The following is a 19,327-nucleotide window of genomic DNA, read 5'->3' on the forward strand; positions in this document are numbered from 1 at the left end:
TCCCCGAGGAGTCGGATCCGATAGGATGATCCTTATCCCTATCCTAGTCCGTTAGAACGGGCATGCCGCATCAGAATCTGCTAACTAGCAGGTTACCTCCCTAGGCACTTGTTGCGCTGAACCCCTTATATCCGGGGAAACAAAAGTGTGGAGTACATGGTACGTACAGTAGCCGGTCGCAAGTCGGCAGCACCGAAGTAGTGGTACCATGTCAGTGTTTACATGCACAGTTAGATACTCGGTTAGGTACAACTGGCCTTTAGACAATGAAGATGTTCACCGGTCGGGAACAGCGTCTAAGATGGATTTACCAGGTGCGTACCCGGTCGGTGCTCGGTACTCCGTCCAGACACATCATACTATGTGCCCATTTTGCACTTTAGGCAGAAGCTGAAAGCCATTCTTACTCCGGACTCCGTAGTCACTTCTCGGTCAGGTGCGGATCCCCTGATGTCGACTCATCGACACATCGACACATCGAGGCCAGAAATATCTCAAAACCGTGGAGATAATAGTTTCACTTATCTCCGATATCTCATTCCCAAGTCTCATTCCCAAGTGCCAACCAAGGAAACCCGAAGTCAATCGCTCCCGACCCTCGGATCGCCCACGCCTGGTAGATATCCAGGCACACAGCCATAGCGATGCGCTGAAGGTAAGGAATCCAGGACGATCGCAACGTTGCCCCTTGGGCCTTGATTGGCGGGCGAAGGATGAAATTCCCGCGGGCCATCCTGCCTGGTCCTGCAGTCGAGATTAAGATTTCCATCTAATCCAGACAAGCCATCCCATCACGTCCCTTCCGCTTGCTCGCTCGGGCTAAGCAGGACACTTCACTATGCATACTGCATGGTCCCAACAAGCCTTACGGACCGGGATATACCTGAAACGCCCACGACCCTCTGATCTGGCGCCGCATCATCCCCTGCGCGCACGGTGCGATAGATAGCAGATAGTCTGCATCCCACCTCGATAGGGAGATCCGTCCCGACTCCCACCTAGTGGTTCCCCTTGGTATCTGTGCCTGATGGGCTGCTCTACATACCAACATGGTGGTTCGCGTGCTTGCGCCCAGGAACAGTCATCTGATGAGTTGTCGTATCTCCAGCCTTGCGACGGTGCCAACAACCTCTCGCCGACCTCAACGAGTCGATAACCCCTCCCCCCTCCCCCCTCTCGAACTGGATTGAATACACTCCCGCTACGGGGGCTCTTACCTTTCCGTCCAGGGAAGGACCTCGACACGAACAATATTAATAGCCTCCATCGATCGCATCGCACAGAAGAAAGGCAGCGGTGGTGGAACTGCGGCAGACAATGAACGCTCGAGCTAAAAACGAGAACGAGGGTTGAGCGATTAGCGGCATCTGCATGTCGCTGCAACCGGAAAGCCACGGGGCGGGGTTGTGAACCACTCACTTCCTTTCTTCATTTTAGTCGTATCATACGAAGGTGCCAGCACGTGTACCACGACCTTGGTTGATGGGATGGACTATCTATCTTGGGGAGGCTGGGGCGAGCGTTCCCGAGTGGCTCACCCCGTGCGGGTTTCGTCTGCCGGCCTGATAAGCTGATAAAACAAACCATCTCCTTCCCAGGGCCCCCAGGTTGATCCCTGATTGGGATTTGGATATTTCTGCTGGATGGATTTTGGGCCCTCCGATGGCTACCGCCGTATCGGATCTTCCTCCTCGCCTTGCTGATCCGACCCGAACTGCACACGGCCTTCAGAATTGGGAGATACACCGGGCGGGATGATGGGATTATCTCAGACAACCCTCCCCATCTCGACCCACTGCGGGGTCCACGGGTTTCGGGAGAAGGAGCTTTGGGGGAACCCGCGCGCCTTCATGATCTGATCTCCTGGATGGTGATGATCTGATATCACGCCATTCCATTGTCATGTCACTGTCGACTTGACCGGTGCAGCGCTACTAATAGCAGCCTCCATCAATGGGCCGTCGCTCTAGTCCTCCCTTGTCTTCTGTGAAGCTCTTGATGATGGCTTGTCTTGCCGTGAAACAAAGGAAACAAAAACCACGGCAGAGCCACACCTAGTGGAGCAGCCACACAGTGGGGTCCTATATACTTTTGGTACTTAATACCGCTGCATAGCCTCCGAGGTGTCGCACTGCGAGCGGCGAGGATGCTTGGATATCCCTTCAATGTCGGAGAGCTGGCAGTACCTCCGGGCCGATTCGTGGTCATCCTGTGCATGACTCTGGGCAGCAGAGGGATGCTATCGAGGAATTAGATGGGTACCGTTATTCCGTACTATTTCCGTACTGTGTATGATCCGAGGACTTATTCTGATGCTTCAGCCAGGCCGACAGTCTATCAAATTGCCTGACGCCCGCTTGATCTTGTATATTTCCATCACATAGGGTAGACTTTCAAGCCATGGTATCCGCTTCTTCGGGTTCCTCGAGACCTGTACGTATAGCTTAAATGTCAGCCAGTGTTGTCCATTCAGTTGCGAAGTATGGAAGAGAGTACTCGGCTAATAGACCTGTCAGGCTTTCGGAGCTGGCTGTGTGGCATAAGACGAAAGTTATTGTCCTCCCCAGACAGCCCCTGTCAACGTTGCAATGTGAGGACACTGGAAATATGGTCTGGTGTTTCTTTGTTGCAGATAGGCGGCAATGGATGAGATCTGCCACAAGTCCTTGTCTGGCCCGCCAGTGGCAACGTCTATCTATCATCATGTCTCTCCTTGAGCATTCAAATAAGCAACGATGTATACAGACCGTTTATGCTCCGTGACATTCTTTATATCAGATGATGATAGATTGTATCACCGCATCCTGATGCTTCACATTTGTAGCAGACATGGCTTTTGTGGTGTCGTTCACGGTTCCCAAGCCACCTGCAAAATAATCTGAAGAAGTGAATCTGCCACCAGCTAACACGTTTGTCCTATGATGTCGCTGGCAATATTGCCGTGGGTTACCGGCTCTTTGATATGCCCACAGAACACGTCCACGCTTGTTTGCTTTGGCACGATCTTCTCTACATATTCCCTGGCGTGTTGATTTGCTCAGACAAGTCTTTGGCTAGACCCTCATCTTGGTTTGATTTGCGCAAGTACGATCCTTTTTCATCACCCCTTCTTGTGTTGACTTGCCCAAGCAACCTTCCTACCTCCCAAGATCTCATACAGCCCATTCCTGATTGCACGAAGACGACCCATACCCCTCTCCGGACTGCCCTTACACGTCAAGACTTCCGTGGGCAACAGCCAAGGCAATGGGACAACTTATCGTGTACTGGTTCGCCTGTAACCACTTCATCCCCCACTTCCAGAAAAAGCCTCTCGAGACGCTGGACTACCCAATAGGGGCAGACCCTCGCACAACCGCTGCAATCGTGGCACAACTGTGTCCTATCTGCTGGGGGCCCCAAGACGCGGTCAACGACGATCGCAAGAGCTTGCTCTTCGATTGTGAAGATCTATCGCTTATCCTCGATATGTCCTCAATGGACCCGGAGTTCGTCCACGCCGTGGTCCGCTTCTACGCTCGCGGGGACTTCAGACGCTGGGGCCAGCCTGAAGCAGCCGGCGCGACTTTTCCGGCCGAAGATACCTATCTGGAGGAGATGGAGATGGAGTCGATCATGAACACCACGGGCCATAAACACTACAGCACACATCCTGGCTACGCGTTTGATGCTGCCCTGGCTGAGATCCGGAGATCCGACCCAGATAACTACACTACCCTCAACTGGGCCCGGGAGAACTACTTGCCAAAGACCGAGTGTTTGTATCTGAACTTCCCAATCCTATATCCCGCCAAGGTCTCAAAAGCCGTCGCCGCTCTGATCAAGCGAGAGGAAGCTCGAAACAGCAAGGCACTGTGTGGAAACGCAACCGCATGGACTCTGCCGCAACAGGGAGACGCTCAGCTGGATCAGCCTGAGATGATGAACAGCGACCAGCCGGAGGACACCGAGACCAACACACAGCCCCAGCCCATCCACTTCGTCAATTCTGAACCAGTCAACCCCCTGGAGAGCACCGAGACCAACACGCAGCCCCAGCCCGTCCACTTCGTCAACCCTGATCCATACATTCCTCAGGACCTGCGCATTGGTACGCCCTTCGTGCTCACCGACCCCGAATTCGAAGAGCAGAACCCATTCGCCAGCAACGACCCTTCTGATAATCGACCTGTCCCGCTAAGTCTCAGCAAGTCCGTCTACAACCAGCCTAAACCAGCCTCAAACACCGCCAGCTGGCTTCGTCCCCTCCCAGGCACGGGCTATCCAGAGTTTGAAGAAACCGGCAATTTCAACGACTACATCGCACACCCGTACATAATGTACACTCCAACTCCATTGGCCTCCGACCGACGCGCCGGGAGAATCAGACGAGGCAAGCTGCCCATTCGAGACTCTCCGACTTCTGACTGTACCGGGTCCGACACGCAGCAGGAGCAGGAGCAGGAGCAGGAGGAGCAGCAGCCCACGACGCCCCCCACACTGCGCAGGTTCTCAACCCCGACCTACGACGAAGTCGAGCTCACCCCCCTGGCCGCGACTACCGATTGCGAGGACGGCGAGCTCACCCCTATTGGCGAGTTTGTTCGTCAGTACAATCGACACAGGACTTTGGCTGGGCCGGCTTATCGGACTTATACTCAGACTTCTCCGCCCTTCTTGCCTTCTGAGGCGACGTCGCCTGATGATGTTAAGGTTATTCCCAATCCCAATTTCAACCTCGATTCCCCCAGTACTGAGCCCAAAACTCCGTATCATCCCTCTGACTTGGATTATCTTTTCTTGTCTTGAGGATGGTTGGGTTTCGTGCTGCCTCTTTTGGGTGAATGTGTTGTAGCCCTTTTCTGGACTTGAGCATAGGTATGGGGCTGGAAGCGTGGCGTTGTTGGTTTTGTCTGGCTGTTGCATACCCTTTTTTGATGGGACTTTTCTATGTCTTTCTCTGTTTCTTTGGATCTTCTTCGCTTTGTTGTCTTGCTTTTTTTTTTTTTTTTTGCTACTTCGTTGCTTCTTTGCTTTGCTTCCTTGCTTTGCTAATTCGCCAATATGTTTCCTTGCTGGTTTTGGTTTGTTTCAATAATTTGCTACTTCAATGCTTTCCTGCTTTGCTTCATTGCCCTTTGCTAATTTGCTGACTTGCTGCTATGTTATCTCTCCACATGTGGTGATGATTGGATGAATCGCTGATTTGCGACCTTGCTACCTTTTGCCATGCTGTTTCTTCATTCATAACTCCTTTGCTTTGCTACCTTGCCCTTTCGCCAACCTTTCACTTCTTGCTTCGCCCCTTCATCGACAACTTTCTGGGGAGCAATGCTACCGTCTCATTTGCCAAATGGCTGGGAATATCACCGTTTGAATTTCGACTTTTTGCGTTGCAATCTTCTTCTACTAAACTTTTGATTCTCGTTTCCTATTTACATCCCTACCCTAACTGCCTACGTGACCGTGATGATCTGCTTCCTAGGGATCTATGCAAACTTGCGTTTTTGATCTGTTTGATGTACTTGTTCTGTTCGAGGTGCTTACCTACTTATTTCGGGCTTCGTTTTGTTTTGTTTCGTTTCGTTTCTTTTTTTCTTTTCATTTGTCGTTGGTGAAGGGATCTATCTATCTCTCTGGAGTTGAAAGGGGCGATGGGTGGGATTGGCGTTCAATCTGGTTTGTTGGCCATGCTATCTATGGTTTACATAATCTTGAGGTTATAACTATCTGTTGTCTCTTGGGGAAAGGGAACAACGAGAGAGGAGAGGGGGTTGGGTTGGGTTGAGTTAATCTAATATCGGAAAATGTCATTAGGCATCAAAGTTTTATTCAATGGAATTCATAACCGGTAATATATCGCCAGTAGGCTCCCTCTCTCGGTCTATATAAGTAGGAGAGGGAGAGAGGTAATTTTAGGTTTCAAGGAGCTCCAACGCGACAATCATTCAAAAGTCATCGTCCTGATCGTCACCGTAATCCTCTGATACATCCATGCCGTCCTCATCGTCATCCAGACCCTCGAAGACCATGAACTTCTCGTTCTTGGCGTCCGTCTCGTCGGGGACGACGTTTCCATCTTGGACCTCACAGTCCTTGAGGACGCTCTCACGGCCGATCTTACTCCGACGTCCGACGATTGTGCCGGTCAGTTGGCACCGCTCGCCGATGACGGCGCCGTCCATGACAAGACAGCGGGTCAGGCGGGCGCCGCTGGCGATGTGGCAGTTCGGCCCGATGACAGTCTCCTTGATGACGCACTTCTCTTCGACGGTGACGTTGGGCGCGAGCAGACAGTCGGACTTGGTGACGGTGCAGCGCTGGGCGACGCCAGCGGGGTATGCGACTTTCTGGTTGTGAGCGAAGGGGGAGGCGGCGGTACGGCCGACCTCCTCGACGGACTCGAGCTTGGCGAGACGGAGAGAGACGGAGAGGAGGAGAGCGGAGCTGTCGACGCGGCGGACCAACGGGGCGGAGGGTTTCGAGGAGTGCATGTACGCGAGGAGCGGGGGGATGGTGAGCTTGCCGGTGTCTGCGGACTCGGAGCCGGAGTCGAGGCCGGAGTTGACTCGCGAGGCGAACTGGAATTCGTTCTCTTCGGACACCGAGGTGTCGCGCGGCGTGCCGGCGCCGGCCTTGGTGGTGCTCATGGCCTTGAGGTCGATTTCTTCCTCCAGGTTGTCGCCGTCCTCGCTGCCCTCGCCAGCCTTGTGCTTTTGCTGGAAGACTTCCCGGAGTCGCAGCTTCTCGCCCAGCCCGGTTTGCCATTCGGATTTCGCCCACCACCCGACCAGGTCTTCGCTGACGCTCTCGAATTTCTCGTTCAGGGCGGCCATTCGTGAGACCTATAGATTGGTTAGTCGGGTTGTAAATCGTAAGGGGAGTAATAGGCGGCCTACCCAGTAAGGGAACACGTAGGCGTGGGCATCGCGGTAGCTGGTCAACATTTTTACTTGCGCGTGCTTCTTCACGAGGGAGTGACGGATCAGCAGGCCCTTCTGTTCTTCCATGTTCTCCTTTAATGTGTCCATGGGCATGGACAGGACCAGCTTGGATAGTCCGAATCTCAGGCCAGCAGGTCCGTCAAGCGGGTGGGATACGGCGGGGGCCTCGTCTTGTTCCAGGGGGGCAGTGGCCACGAAATCGGTCACTTCGCCCTTGACACTTTCCTCCATGCCCTTGGATTGGTAGTAAACCGCGAGACCGCCGCGACGACCTCCCTGTTCTCCGCCCATGCCGACAGTCTTCGGGCCATCCGTGTTCCACCCCGTGCGGATGGTCGAGCCGCCCAGCGCGCTCTGGCTGACCATCCATGCTTCCAGAAGAGACTCGCCCGGGATATCGCAGATCAGATCACAAGGAAGGAGGAGGAAGTCGGATTTGATGCACGCCTGGACTTCCGGGAGACGGAGCAGTTCCGCGGTTCCGGTGGTGAGGGTCAGGTCTGCCGGGGCGAGCACCGACGGTGACGGAGATGGGAGGGAGGTGAGGTGGGGGTTTTGTGAAAGGGCGGCCTCGAGCGGCGCTTGACAGGCAGGAGGGGTGATGAGCGTGATGTCTAGAGGCTTCCGTTAGATCCAGGCGCGGACAGTGGGAGCAAAGACTCAACTCGTTACTCCCATGCTATAACACCAGGAGAGCGGGTAGTAGACCATGGGGCGGTTTGCGACGGGCAGAAGCGCCTTAGGGTGCTCCTCAGGAGAGGATGTGAACGTGGTGAGGGACACTCCAGGTCCGCAGAGGATGAGGGCTTGGAAGCCCGTGGGGGGCACAGGGACAGAGTGCGGCATTGCGAAGCGATATTGATGTATATGACCACCGCGGGGGAGGGGAAGAGTCGCTGGGCAGATCGAGGCTGGATGAGCGCGTCGGCTGGAGACGAGGGGAAATGTGGGGGTCGCTAAGTTGATTATCACCGCATACCCGTCAGGATGATTGATCTGAGTTCCTGTAGAATCCGGCGAAGAAGCGATCGCGCAGTCCTTTTTCTGTTCCTGTCCTGACTCAAACCATTGTCGGACGCCATTTTTGGCCGCGACAAAAACCCACCGGCACGTGCCGATAGCATGGGATGAGTCATCAATCGCGGCCGTATGCACATAATGCAATGCATCCACTGCAAACTATGTGAAATATGCAAACTGTGCAAAGTAGCTATCTTCCCCGGCCGGGCCCGAATCGACGGTACGCCATAATACGCAACAATACCGTAAGGCCAATCCAACCGCGGAGCTGGAAGCTATCACCAGCCACATGTTTCTCCCGAGGCCAACCCGCGCCGTAGCTCCTCCTTTCTTATCCCATCATCCCCCCCTCCGCGACTCCCAGCCCCCTCCCTTTCCTTCTTTCTCCTTGGACCGGCTTGAGATGTGACTTGCAGCCCATCGCGATCCGCTTGAGTCTATGCGCCACGTCTAGTAATACCACTGATCGCGATGTCCTTCCCTTACTCCCAGGATGCTCGCCGTCGGCGGGTCGGGGCCGGAACCGGCTTCAGCTCCTCCGGCAGGCGGACCGTCCTGGGATACTGGGTGCCTCTTGCCGTGACAGTCGGCGTCGCAACGGTCGGGATTGCCGCCTGGATCTGGAGCGAACGCAGCGAGGACGATGATGATAACAACCGCGATGCCCCCCGAGACGATGAAGGGTTCCCCGCGCCGGGCCCCGATGCGGAGGGCTACCCTCGCGGCGAGTTCGAGGACGATTATGGTCGAGCAACAGGGACCGATATCCATGGCGACCACCCGGACGATGTCAGCATGATGGCGCGCATGCAGGGAGCTCTACGCCGGACACCAAGTCCCCAACAGATCTTCGACGGCGCCAGCAAGAGGGTCGCTGCGGGCATGGCGGCTGCGGGAGCTTTCGTGGGCGGTGCGCTGACATCGATCCGGGAGGAAGATAGGGGAGACTTCGAGGATCACTCGCGCTGGTCAGAGGAGGTGGCATCCAGAGCCCAGCGGGCAGAGCAGTCGACCGCCGTGCCGCCAACGATGACCGGGGCACTGCCCACTCGCGACATTGTCGGTGGCCCGATTCCGTCTAACAAGAAGAAGACTGTCGCAATCGTTGTCTCATCACAGTCCCTGCATGTCGACCCCGAGGAGTTTGTTTCTCAGCATGTGGTAAGTCACGGCGCATGATTGAGTCGAAACCATTGTGCTGATCAGTTTTACATAGTCTATTCTATCCCATCTCCCCGAACACGTCAACATGGATACCACCAGAGTCTTTATCATGATCTACGCGCCGGGTCTGAAACACGCTCCCAACCAAGGTGGCACCTCTCAATCCACCTTATCCGTTACCTCATCCTACTCCAACATTGCTCCCGAAGAAGCTACGGCTTCTGGAGAGTTGCCTGGAAGAGACTCACCTACGGAATCTCGTCAGATCGATGAACCTGAGGGCGCAACGCCGCGGTTCAAGACATTGTATACTCAGGCTCAGGCGATCGTAGAGAAGGAGAATACGATCATGCCATTCAGCACCGCCACAGGATACGTGCATCTTGTGCGTCACATCTCTCCAGACACCGTCTACGTCCAAGAATCCATGGCGGGGCGTGAGGGAGAGGCCGTCCAACACATCGCGGGATGGGTCCGACAGGTGGTGGTGGTGGTCGGAGACGAAGGCGGTCGGGGTGGTTTGATAGATAGTGACGATGAGTCGGCTCTCGCCGACAAAGGCGAGAAGTGGTGGCAGAAGGAGGGCACGACCGGCATAGGTAAACGCATTGATGTGGTCGACGTGCACCGGGTTGGCGATGACTGGCGACGGAGGGTGTCAGGACTTGACTAGGGAGCCTCCAGCTGTGTGGTGGCATCTCTCTCCTCTCTATGCTTTCTCTTTGACCTCTTCCGGGCCTCACGGGCCCCTTGATGATTATTCTATGTTTGATTCCCCTGCATTTATGACGCGTGATGTTTGATGTTTTTTTTTTTTTTTTTTTTGATCTGGATAGCTCCATGTGAATAGTGAATACGGAAGATACCTGTGTAGCAGTCAGTATACTACCTATCAGCAGTATGGCAGTAATAATACTGCCCCGTAACTCTCAGCCCCCGAACCCGGGGCTGATAACACTAACCGGAAGCGTGGGTCACCTGACCGGGCCTCCTTCACGTCGCCCGCGGCTTGGCATCATCCAAACTCCCTCTCGCAGAGCCACACACCACACCGTCGACCCCGACTCTCCTCGCCTCGAGCCTCCCCTGCTGTCCTCGCAGGCGCCTGTTCGATGGGCTTTCTTACTCTCTTTCTGTAGCGACCACGGCCTTTGTGCAAGTGTTCGCATTGTTCCCCGGCCTATCCTTTGTCGTGCGGCCCCCCGATCTCCGCTCCCCACATGTCTCGCGCTCCGGCTGTATCATCGACCACGACTTACGGCCTACCGACATCAACTCTGGATCCATATCCCACCACGTCGCATCCACAAGCCGCCGACTCTAGTCGCGTCGCCTAACACTTTCAGACACCATGGCGACCGCAATCTCCAAGCCTACCTCACACCCCCCTAAGATGAAGCGACCGCCCCCGCCTTTCGTTCAGACCGGAGTCAACGGAGTCAAGTCCCAACCACCCTCCTCCTCTCCTCCTTCCTCCGCCAAACGTCTTCCGGGCGCCGGTCAACCAGCTCCGGCAGCCTCCGCAGGCGGTCCGACGATAAATGGCGCCAATGGCGCGGCTAATCCGGGAACCGGCCCAAACAAGGGACCGCTGAACCGGCCCAAGAAGGAAGCGCAAAAGCCTGGGGACCAGGCCACGCGAACACAGAAACCTCCGCTCAGGGCTTTGTCCATTGACAATGATCGCCGGGCAGGGAACAGGTGTCCCGAGCCCTACGGTGAGCTCCCGCAAGGCCCACATGCGGAGCCCCTGTGAACTGACCATTGGATCCATTCTAGTCAAAACCTCGTCATACATCCTCAAGAAGTTCGCCAAGTTGCCTCCCTCCCTCATTCTACATCTCCACCCGACTCATTTCCGCTTCGAGCAACAAGATGGCAGCTTCCCTTATAACTCCGAGATGAAGGTCATCATCGAACATATCCGGGCCGGAACCGTTCCTCATGATATGATGGAGGAGCTGTTACGAGCTAATGTTCGATTTTATGAAGGCAGGCTATTCAATATCTCAGCAGTATCTGTGCATGTCGGACTTGGCTAACTGCTTTATAACCTGCAGGCTGCCTTATCGTTCGCGTGGTTGATCACAAGTCGGTATCAGCCCAGACCCGGAAATCAACAGCACCGTCATCGAAAGAGAGTAACACACCATTCTCAATTCATAACTACAATGAGCACGTGACACCGTCTGCCTATGTACCCTACCCGAAGCAGTCCCAATTATCCCCGGAAAAGCCGGGCGCGAAGGATACTTCGTCCAGTCAGCCCGATGCAAAGACAAACGGCGAGCAGGCCGGTCACTCTGAGAACCATGCGGATGATACAACGTCGAACTTTTCCCAACCGAAACAACCTCCGAAACCTCGAGTTTTCACTACCGTCCTTCATCCTACTCCACGTTCCCTACAAGCAGAGCTGACCCTGCTTGCTACTACACCCGACCCGAAAGCGGCAAAACAGCCGGCGTCTAGTGCGACGTCCCGCCCTCAGCCTTCCTCGTCTACGGCTCCTCCGTCCCCCGGGGCCAATCAAGCTGATCGCGGGCATGTTGCCAAGCGACAGAAGATGCTAGTTGAGCCGCAGGACTTTCTGGAGTGCGAATCCCGGCTAACAAGGGCGCTGGCCCCTCCTCTCTTCTTGGACCCTGTAAACAGCTTCGATGCTGCACAAGATCTTCTGAAGTACATGGAGAGCCCGCTTCACCGCGAGCCGCCACCGTCACCCAAGCGGAGAAAGCGTACCGTGGCTGAGCTTGCTGCCGACGAAGCGCTGGCGGCCGAGGAAGAGAGATTCATGCTCATCATGGACGAGCGACTGGAACCAACGAATACAGGTGGTGTCGGAGGGCCGAAATCCGCGGTCGTGGATGATGCCGGCGGCAGTGCGCCTTTTGAGCCGCGGTTCTCAAGGTTCAAGACGCTCGAAAACATCCGGATGCAGCACGAAGAGAAGGCCAAGCGAGAGCACGAGATAAAGCTGAAGCAGGAAATGGCCAAACGACAACAACAGGAGCAAGAAAGGGAGCGGCGCCGGGTTATCGAGCAGCGACAGGCTGAAGAGCATGCCAAGGAAGAAGCCCGGAGACAGCATCTCGCCGCGCAACAAGCTCAAGCACAGCTTGCGGCGCAGCAGCAGCAGCAGCAGCAGAATCGGCATGTTATGGCACAGACGAACGGGGTCAGTCAGGGACCGCAGTCTTCGCCGGTGGTCCGCAATCAAACCCCTCATCACACCTCCTCGCCGCAGATTGGTAGCACAATAGCAACGCAGGCAGGCGTCCCTATGAGCATGACAGCATCTATGCAGGGTGCCGGAAGCCCTCCAAGGCCACCATCTGCGTTGCAGCACGCCCATCCTACAGTTATGAGCCATCCAATGGCGCCTTCCAGGAGCCAGCAGGGGCAAAGCCGACATGGAACTCCGCAGATGACCCAGGGAACGCCGGCAATGTCCCATGCTACGCCCATTATGCGCAATGTCACGCCGACGCAGCGGATGAGTCACGCCAGCCCCAGTCATTCGACCATGGCCCCGACTCCTGTCATGAATCAAGCGACCATGATGAGCACGCCTCAAATGAGCGGTGGAATGAACTTGACGCCTCAACAGCAGCAGCAGATGTTACTGCATCAAAGACAACAACTCCTCGCACAACAAGGACAGATGGTGCAGAATCAGTTCCCCCCCAAACAACTCGCGCAGATGCAAGCCAATGCACACGCGCAGCAGAACATCCAAGCCCATCAACAGCAGATGTTACAGGCTCAGCAACAAGGTTTCCCGGCACAGACCAAGTTCTCGAATCCGCAAGCATACCAGGCTCAGATGATGCGATCGCAGCTTGCCCAGATGCAATTAGCCCAGCAACATCAACAACAGCAGCAACAACAACAACAGTCACAAGGCCAGCAACCACAGCCCCAGCAGGGACAAGTACACCAAAACAGCCCACAACTGAACACTCAGCAACAGATGCTAATGGCAGCGGCTCAGGCCAACGGAGGTCATTTGCCACAGAACATGCAAGGAGTGAATATGGCACAAGGCGTCAATATAGCTCAGCGCTACACCCAATTGTATCAACAACGATTGCTACGACTCCGGCAAGAAATGGCCAGCCGGTTGATGCCAACGTACGGCCCACCCAATCAGTATCCAGCGCAAATTGCACAGCAATATGGAGCCGGGCTTGAGCGAAACGCCAAACTCTGGGTTCAAGAGCTCATGCGACGAGAACGTGATGCTGCTCAACAGCAACGTGCCTCTCAGGCTGCTGCTGCTGTCCAGGCCCAGGTGATGCAGCAGCAACAGCAGCAGAACATGATGCAAAACGGCCGGGGGGCGTAGTTCCTATCCAACCTCTTCTCATTCTTCTATCTTTTTCTTTTTTCTTTCCATGCCCTCGGGCTATCCTCACTTTTGACTTCTACCTATTTATGATTCCTCATCATTATATTTTTTTTTCTATTGGAGTTGGACAGTCCATGGTGCTTCATTCCAACACCACACGATCTCCCATTGGTATCTTCTTTCTCAAGACTTCATTTTTTTTTCCTTCACTTTTTCTCTCTCTCTTCTATCTTGCTACATTTTGAGACTGTGCATAAGGATTTGGGACAGCCCGAGGCAAAAGAGGTTTGGCGTTTTTGTCTGATTTGGACTTTGTCCTTTTTTTTTCTATTTTCGCTCCTCTTACTCTTTTTGCTTATATTTTTCCTTGGCATGCTTTATCTGCTTGTTTTTATTTTATTTTTTCAGCTGGTTTGCGTTTGGCGATTTGTACCACTCGGGAAAGGGCTTGGTTGGTTGAAATTTAGGGGGAGCAAGGATCACACAGACTTGATACCACTTTGTACAGGTGTCCCCTTTTTTGAGTTTGCTTTTGAGTTGCTGTTCGATAACGAATCGGAGTGAAGAGTGAAGATATATTTGTTATGACAATCAATCAATTTATATGATCGTATTTGGTCGAGCTGACTATATGGTATCTGGCTAGTGTTTGTAGTTGGGTTCAATTTATATTTGGTCGAGTCTGGTCGAGTAGATAGATAGTAGATAGATAGATATGTACATGTGCATGCACATGGGCCTGGGATGAGAGGCGATGAGAGTCATCCCCAAGAGTAGCAACCTCGGACATTACGATTCATGACATGAAGCTGCTCTGAAAGAGCTGAAAATCATGTCCTTGTTATTAGTCAGCAGTGATTACTCTGATATCACGGTGTATGTGTATGATAAACCGCTTAAGTACCATAATCAACAACCTACGCACACACAGACAGAGAGGGAAGAGAAGGGAAGAGGGGGAAGGGGGGGTAAAGCAAAAACAACACGAACACCTCTAAAACCATTCTGCCAAAAAATGTTCAAAAAGGTCCTGAGGCAACAAAACCATCAACACCACCGCCATTACTATAGAACGCCAACCACAAGTCCAAACTCAGTGATTTCGACTTATCGTGCAGTCGGTCAGTCAGTAAGTCCACGTACTGTAGTAAGTAGTATTTAGATTCAGATAGATTCAGATTCGGAACGAAAGAAATATTCCAGGCAGGTTGGGGTTTCTCTCACCAAGTCGGATGGATCTATTTAGATATATATCTCTAAGGAACTAGACGATGCTGCTTGACTAGAGAATAGAATGAGGGGATAGGGAATATAGATATAGTAGATGGATACCGGCATCTGGTTATGTATTAGGTGGTTAATAATCTCTTGACTTGTAGACATCAAGGTACGAAGTAAACCCGTCTATTTTTGTGGAGAGATTGGAATATAGTAGATTCGAGTCGAGTTCTTCTTGCGGGTTGTGTTGGTGTGTATTGTCGGGGAGGAAATATGGATATAACTGATAACTGCAAGCGAACTGAAGCTCTTCGTGGATATACTGTTAGATGATGGGAATGATTATGGTAGGGTGATACTATGAAACGAACGAATCGGTCGAGAGGATGGCTATTCTTGCTGTAGTACTACTATGTTAGGATTTACAATATATATATATACTACACACATTTATAAAAAAAGGTGGATTTCCGTAAGAATCGAACATATTATCACAGAAGTATCTGCTCCTTCATATCTAATTCCCACTCATATCAGACTTTGAGTTGTGAGATATGTATGTATATGGCTGGGTAAAGAGAGAGATGAATAGACAGATGGATAGATAGATAGACGGGTTGTTACTTACTGTTAGATGCGCGGAACGGTATCGATCTATCTCTATTACATCTAACTAGTTAGCTTCAGACTAACTAGATAATTTACTACTGAATGTATCATCTGCATCTGCTATTATCTTCGAGAGTAGATACTCCAGACCAGCCCCAAAGTCATTCTACATACATCTTGTTGCAAATGACATTCTTAGTAGTATATATATAGTATGCATGGGTTGGTTGGATGAATGGATGAGTCTCATAGATCGATCGGGATACCCGTCGTGGATGATCCGACATTCCATTCCGCTCTGTTCCGCGCTGCTTTACTTACTGTACTAAGTACTAGTCCGCGCTGCTCTGCTCTGCTCTGCTCTGCTCCTCACACCATACCACTCTCCCACTGACGAACTTTTCTTTTCTTCCAAGAAACTATCAACATAGTTCCATAGCCAGTAAAACCAGCAGACAGAGAGACAAACAAATAATCCAAACAAACATACCATATCATCAACACGGCAGCATGTCCTCCGCACCATACTAAAAAGAAAAAAAAAAATCAAGATCCGAAATGAACCACGCCCACAGCCCACTACGATGATCTACAGATCTACAGTGATCTCCACTGCATACATACATACTGTACGTGCGCCATGGTCTCAATCTACCCACCTACAGGCCTACCCACGGACAAAATTATGTGGGCCGAATTGGGAAGAGAGAGGGAGGGAGGGAGGGAAGGACGGACTCCGTAGCGAAACGTAAACCAGTTCCAACTTTCCTAGACTGATGTTGAGTTTGTGGCCTGTGTCACTGTTGCATGGATGAAGCAGCTAAGGATGCATGTATGTATGTATGTGGGTGGGATTGGGGGTTGCGCATGGACCCTGAGTGGAGGGAGGAGTGGGCTAGTCCCAGCTGAAGATGCTGTGTGGGCGGGTTGTTAGTGGATAGGTTTTACTTTTCAGGTCGTCTGCACATTCCAGACAGTAGGTACATAACGATAATGGGGCTTTCTGAGGGTGGTGTTGATGTGAGATTGCACTAAGGCGGTTTGGCTTGGGTTGGAGATGCTGAAGCTTGGAACTGGCACTCGTACGGGAACTTGAACTTGGAAGTGGGCTGGCTCCTGCTGGGTTCTGGGGTGGATTGGTCGCAGGGCAGGGCAGGGTAGGGTAAGTTACTAGGTGGATATCTACTCCGCATCACATCCTGGTTTGGATTTCTCTCCTCCCTGCCTGATTCATGGGCGGTTTAGGGTTTGGTCAATCTATAGTGAGTGTGAAATCCCCTGGGGGAGGGGGGGGGGGGGGGTATCTCCAGTCATGTGGTGAGATATCTAGGAGAAGGACCCCTAGAACAATATATTAGCTAATAATCCAGGGGAGAGCCTGGAGAGGCAGGCAGGCCAGAGATCAGGTGCTGGGATCTTGATTCCCAGCCAATAGACTGCAAGTGGCACAACGCCCGAGGGAAGTCAATAAAATGACGTAGATGGGAATGGCCCACCTGATAAGAAACTGCGCGAGGACCGACTCGCACACCTTCCTTCTGCCATGCTCCCCAGACAGCCACCGCCGTTGGACCAGAACGGAAAGATAGGCGGTGTCGTGCACGAGTGCGTGGGGTTGGGGGGTGCTGCTGCTGCCGCCAATCCATAATCCAGATCAGCCGGGTTTGGCAAGCTTCCATAGGCCAAGGCCAGGAATGAGCCCTCGACGCCAATGCAATGCAATGCAACTCAAAATGGTGATATTGGTGGACTGATTGATGAGATGGTGGCAACCCGCCAATCGAAATCCATGCGCGGGTTCATTTATTGGCCGCTTCGGCAGACAAAGGGGAAAAAAAGCCTGGACGCAAGGGGTTCAATTAAGAGGTTGGATCGCCCGATTCGGATCCGCCCCTACAGGGCTCTCCACTCGCCCTCGAGAGGGGGCCCTGCCGCTGATAACTATAGGTCGTGTCTTGCATGAACAGTGATGAAACAGGAATAGAACGAAGCACGGGAGAGCTGCGCATCGCCTGAGACACGAATGAATGGGCCTCATTGTGCGACCTCGAGAGTTGATCTTGCTTCTTAATATCCCGTGGACTTTTCCCGATCGCCCATCAGCAGCCACCCAATCATTCAGATAGCCTCCAGAACAAGCTTGAGGAGGCCAGAAGAGGGTCCAAGCAGTAGCATCACCATCGGGCTCCAGTAGGTGGAATACCCCGACAACGTACCTGCAGTACCCAGCGATTGTCCTCCTGACCCTCCAAGAGCACATGCGGAACATATACTAATGATCATCCCATCTACACTGATCCTGCCGTCTCCCGGGGTGGTGGTAATCTCCTCGAAGAGCCGTGTACGGAGCTTACTGACCCGGGTTGAGAAGCCGAAGGTTCCGGGACATTTCCACAGCTGCGGTAGTTTAGAAGAAAGCAGCCGCAACTTACTCTCAAATCCCCTGTTGCGATAGCTCTGTCAAGAGAGCCCCTCTCTATGAGAAAGAGGATGTTGGTGATTCGTGAGCGGTCAGATAGTAGGTTTAGACTTTGATTTAGCATAGTGACTCTCGCCTCAACGGAGCTCTCTATTCTGAGGCGAGCAAGGAGAGCCTGTCATCTTAGATGAGCTGGATATTGCTGCCCAATGTAGTCCAGGAAACGCCATTTTCACCAGATATCTGTTCTGTTGTTGTTCTGTTGACCCTTCAGTTTTCGATGGTCTTCTCTGCCTCATCTCTAGAGGGTCGATCACTAACGAATGGAAAATATAAGTGTACCCTGTTTATGCTGAAGATAAATCGACGGACCTTGCAGAACATCAACAAAGAAACTGCCAAAAGGGGGAAAGCGTGACCAGGGCTTGAGGAGCACAGCAGGGGGGGGGGATGATTAGAGATCAAACTAAGAATAAACATCGAGTCTAGCCCATCAGCCATCAGCCTTGTCTGTGATCAGAAAAGCCTTCTTATCACGTTTACAATTTCAAGATCTAAAAAATTGGCCCGGATCCAAACAAGGGTCTGGAAGTGGCGCCCCCATTGTTTGTCTTGGCCGTTGTCTGTTGGAGACCGATAGCAAGCCAAGCTCCCCACATCCGCATTTGAGGGCCCGGGCCGCGGCTGACTTGATCTGGGTTCAATATATTGATCGGTAGTAAGAAAAGATCATGAAGGGAGAAATCATCCAGGGATCAGAGTCGTCATGGGTCTTGGCAGCATCATCAATGCAGTGGAGACGAATCTCACCGCAGGAACCCTTTTGAAGATCTCAACGCCCTTGAATTGTCCGGTTAGCTCCTTGCAACACACAGGCCCGTGCTGAAGACTTTTCGTCGTTCGGGCTACAGGGATCTGGATCTGTTTGTTTTCGCGGCGAGCAATGACGTACTGGTGAAGGATTGTCTCGGCAATTGTCCTGAGAGCCCGGTGGGTAAGTAGCTTGCATAACTGCCAGATAGATACATCTTTGCCTGATGTATCGAAGCACAAGCTGCCGTCGAATGGACACCTATATCCTCGGGTAGTGACTGGCATTCCAATCCAAGCGGTCAGAGTGCATATTCTCAGCCGCATCAATAACAGCAAAGGGAACAAGGAACAGAACTTGGTCAGGGCTTGGCCTTATTTCACGAGTCAAACCAACTATTGGACTAGGAAACCTTTTCCCGGAGAAAACCGTGGGAATTCTGGGGACCAAAAAGAGCCTAAGCTCAATTGAAGATCCGGGGTTTGATCGAGGCATTAATTATTCCTAGTCTGATAATAGGACAGCCACAAAGGCATATGTGACGTCAGTATCCCTTTAATGATCCGCCAGGATACATGGTCGCCGACCAAGATTGACTGAAACGCGGTGAGTTCGGGGTTCCATGACCAACGGAGCCCGGTAGAGACCGGGCGAGATATAGTCGTGAGAATAGGACTTGCACACCCCGTCATCGGAGTCAACATCCAGACGCGGGTAAACACTGCTACAGGTCCAGACCCGCCAGAATAATGAGTGGAAAAAGCAGTTGGGCTGCGGGATTACCTTTGTGGCTAAGCCATTGTCTATGAGCC

The 19,327-nt window shown here is 52.7% G+C and overlaps 5 protein-coding genes across 5 annotated transcripts; 3 read left to right on the forward strand and 2 right to left on the reverse strand.

Annotated features, from left to right (window-relative positions):
* The first annotated feature begins 2,927 nt into the window (after positions 1-2,927).
* BO70DRAFT_131484 (uncharacterized protein) lies at positions 2,928-5,129 on the forward strand. Its single transcript, XM_025538034.1, has 2 exons — positions 2,928-3,084; positions 3,182-5,129. The coding sequence occupies exon 2, from the start codon at positions 3,247-3,249 to the stop codon at positions 4,786-4,788; it is 1,542 nt and encodes a 513-aa protein (XP_025402792.1). The 5' UTR covers positions 2,928-3,084; positions 3,182-3,246; the 3' UTR covers positions 4,789-5,129.
* A 680-nt stretch (positions 5,130-5,809) lies between these two features.
* BO70DRAFT_330114 (translation initiation factor eIF2B subunit gamma) lies at positions 5,810-7,966 on the reverse strand. Its single transcript, XM_025540814.1, has 3 exons — positions 7,589-7,966; positions 6,879-7,537; positions 5,810-6,824 (listed from the first exon to the last, which is right to left on the reverse strand). The coding sequence occupies exons 1-3, from the start codon at positions 7,767-7,769 to the stop codon at positions 5,928-5,930; spliced, it is 1,737 nt and encodes a 578-aa protein (XP_025402793.1). The 5' UTR covers positions 7,770-7,966; the 3' UTR covers positions 5,810-5,927.
* Positions 7,967-8,295: 329 nt separating this feature from the next.
* BO70DRAFT_358961 (uncharacterized protein) lies at positions 8,296-9,918 on the forward strand. The gene is made up of 2 exons (XM_025542423.1): positions 8,296-9,104; positions 9,160-9,918. The coding sequence occupies exons 1-2, from the start codon at positions 8,415-8,417 to the stop codon at positions 9,778-9,780; spliced, it is 1,311 nt and encodes a 436-aa protein (XP_025402794.1). The 5' UTR covers positions 8,296-8,414; the 3' UTR covers positions 9,781-9,918.
* A 449-nt stretch (positions 9,919-10,367) lies between these two features.
* On the forward strand, positions 10,368-13,643 carry BO70DRAFT_131568 (uncharacterized protein). The gene is made up of 3 exons (XM_025538035.1): positions 10,368-10,825; positions 10,887-11,099; positions 11,168-13,643. The coding sequence occupies exons 1-3, from the start codon at positions 10,459-10,461 to the stop codon at positions 13,453-13,455; spliced, it is 2,868 nt and encodes a 955-aa protein (XP_025402795.1). The 5' UTR covers positions 10,368-10,458; the 3' UTR covers positions 13,456-13,643.
* A 4,683-nt stretch (positions 13,644-18,326) lies between these two features.
* BO70DRAFT_131604 (uncharacterized protein) lies at positions 18,327-18,955 on the reverse strand. Its single transcript, XM_025538036.1, has one exon. The coding sequence runs from the start codon at positions 18,839-18,841 to the stop codon at positions 18,449-18,451; it is 393 nt and encodes a 130-aa protein (XP_025402796.1). The 5' UTR covers positions 18,842-18,955; the 3' UTR covers positions 18,327-18,448.
* Between the last annotated feature and the right edge of the window lie 372 nt (positions 18,956-19,327).

Source organism: Aspergillus heteromorphus (genome assembly GCF_003184545.1).
Source record: "Aspergillus heteromorphus CBS 117.55 chromosome Unknown BO70scaffold_3, whole genome shotgun sequence".
Classification (NCBI taxonomy): domain Eukaryota; kingdom Fungi; phylum Ascomycota; class Eurotiomycetes; order Eurotiales; family Aspergillaceae; genus Aspergillus; species Aspergillus heteromorphus.

Coding starts and splice junctions, on each gene's coding strand:
- BO70DRAFT_131484 (XM_025538034.1), top strand. CDS start 3,247: ATGGGACAACTTATCGTGTACTGGTTCGCCTGTAACCACTTCATCCCC.
- BO70DRAFT_330114 (XM_025540814.1), bottom strand. CDS start 7,769: ATGCCGCACTCTGTCCCTGTGCCCCCCACGGGCTTCCAAGCCCTCATC. Junction 7,538..7,588: donor TTATAGCATGGGAGTAACGA/GTTGAGTCTTTG, acceptor GGAAGCCTCTAG/ACATCACGCTCATCACCCCT. Junction 6,825..6,878: donor CCTACGTGTTCCCTTACTGG/GTAGGCCGCCTA, acceptor ACCAATCTATAG/GTCTCACGAATGGCCGCCCT.
- BO70DRAFT_358961 (XM_025542423.1), top strand. CDS start 8,415: ATGTCCTTCCCTTACTCCCAGGATGCTCGCCGTCGGCGGGTCGGGGCC. Junction 9,105..9,159: donor AGTTTGTTTCTCAGCATGTG/GTAAGTCACGGC, acceptor AGTTTTACATAG/TCTATTCTATCCCATCTCCC.
- BO70DRAFT_131568 (XM_025538035.1), top strand. CDS start 10,459: ATGGCGACCGCAATCTCCAAGCCTACCTCACACCCCCCTAAGATGAAG. Junction 10,826..10,886: donor CAGGTGTCCCGAGCCCTACG/GTGAGCTCCCGC, acceptor GATCCATTCTAG/TCAAAACCTCGTCATACATC. Junction 11,100..11,167: donor TAATGTTCGATTTTATGAAG/GCAGGCTATTCA, acceptor TATAACCTGCAG/GCTGCCTTATCGTTCGCGTG.
- BO70DRAFT_131604 (XM_025538036.1), bottom strand. CDS start 18,841: ATGCGGCTGAGAATATGCACTCTGACCGCTTGGATTGGAATGCCAGTC.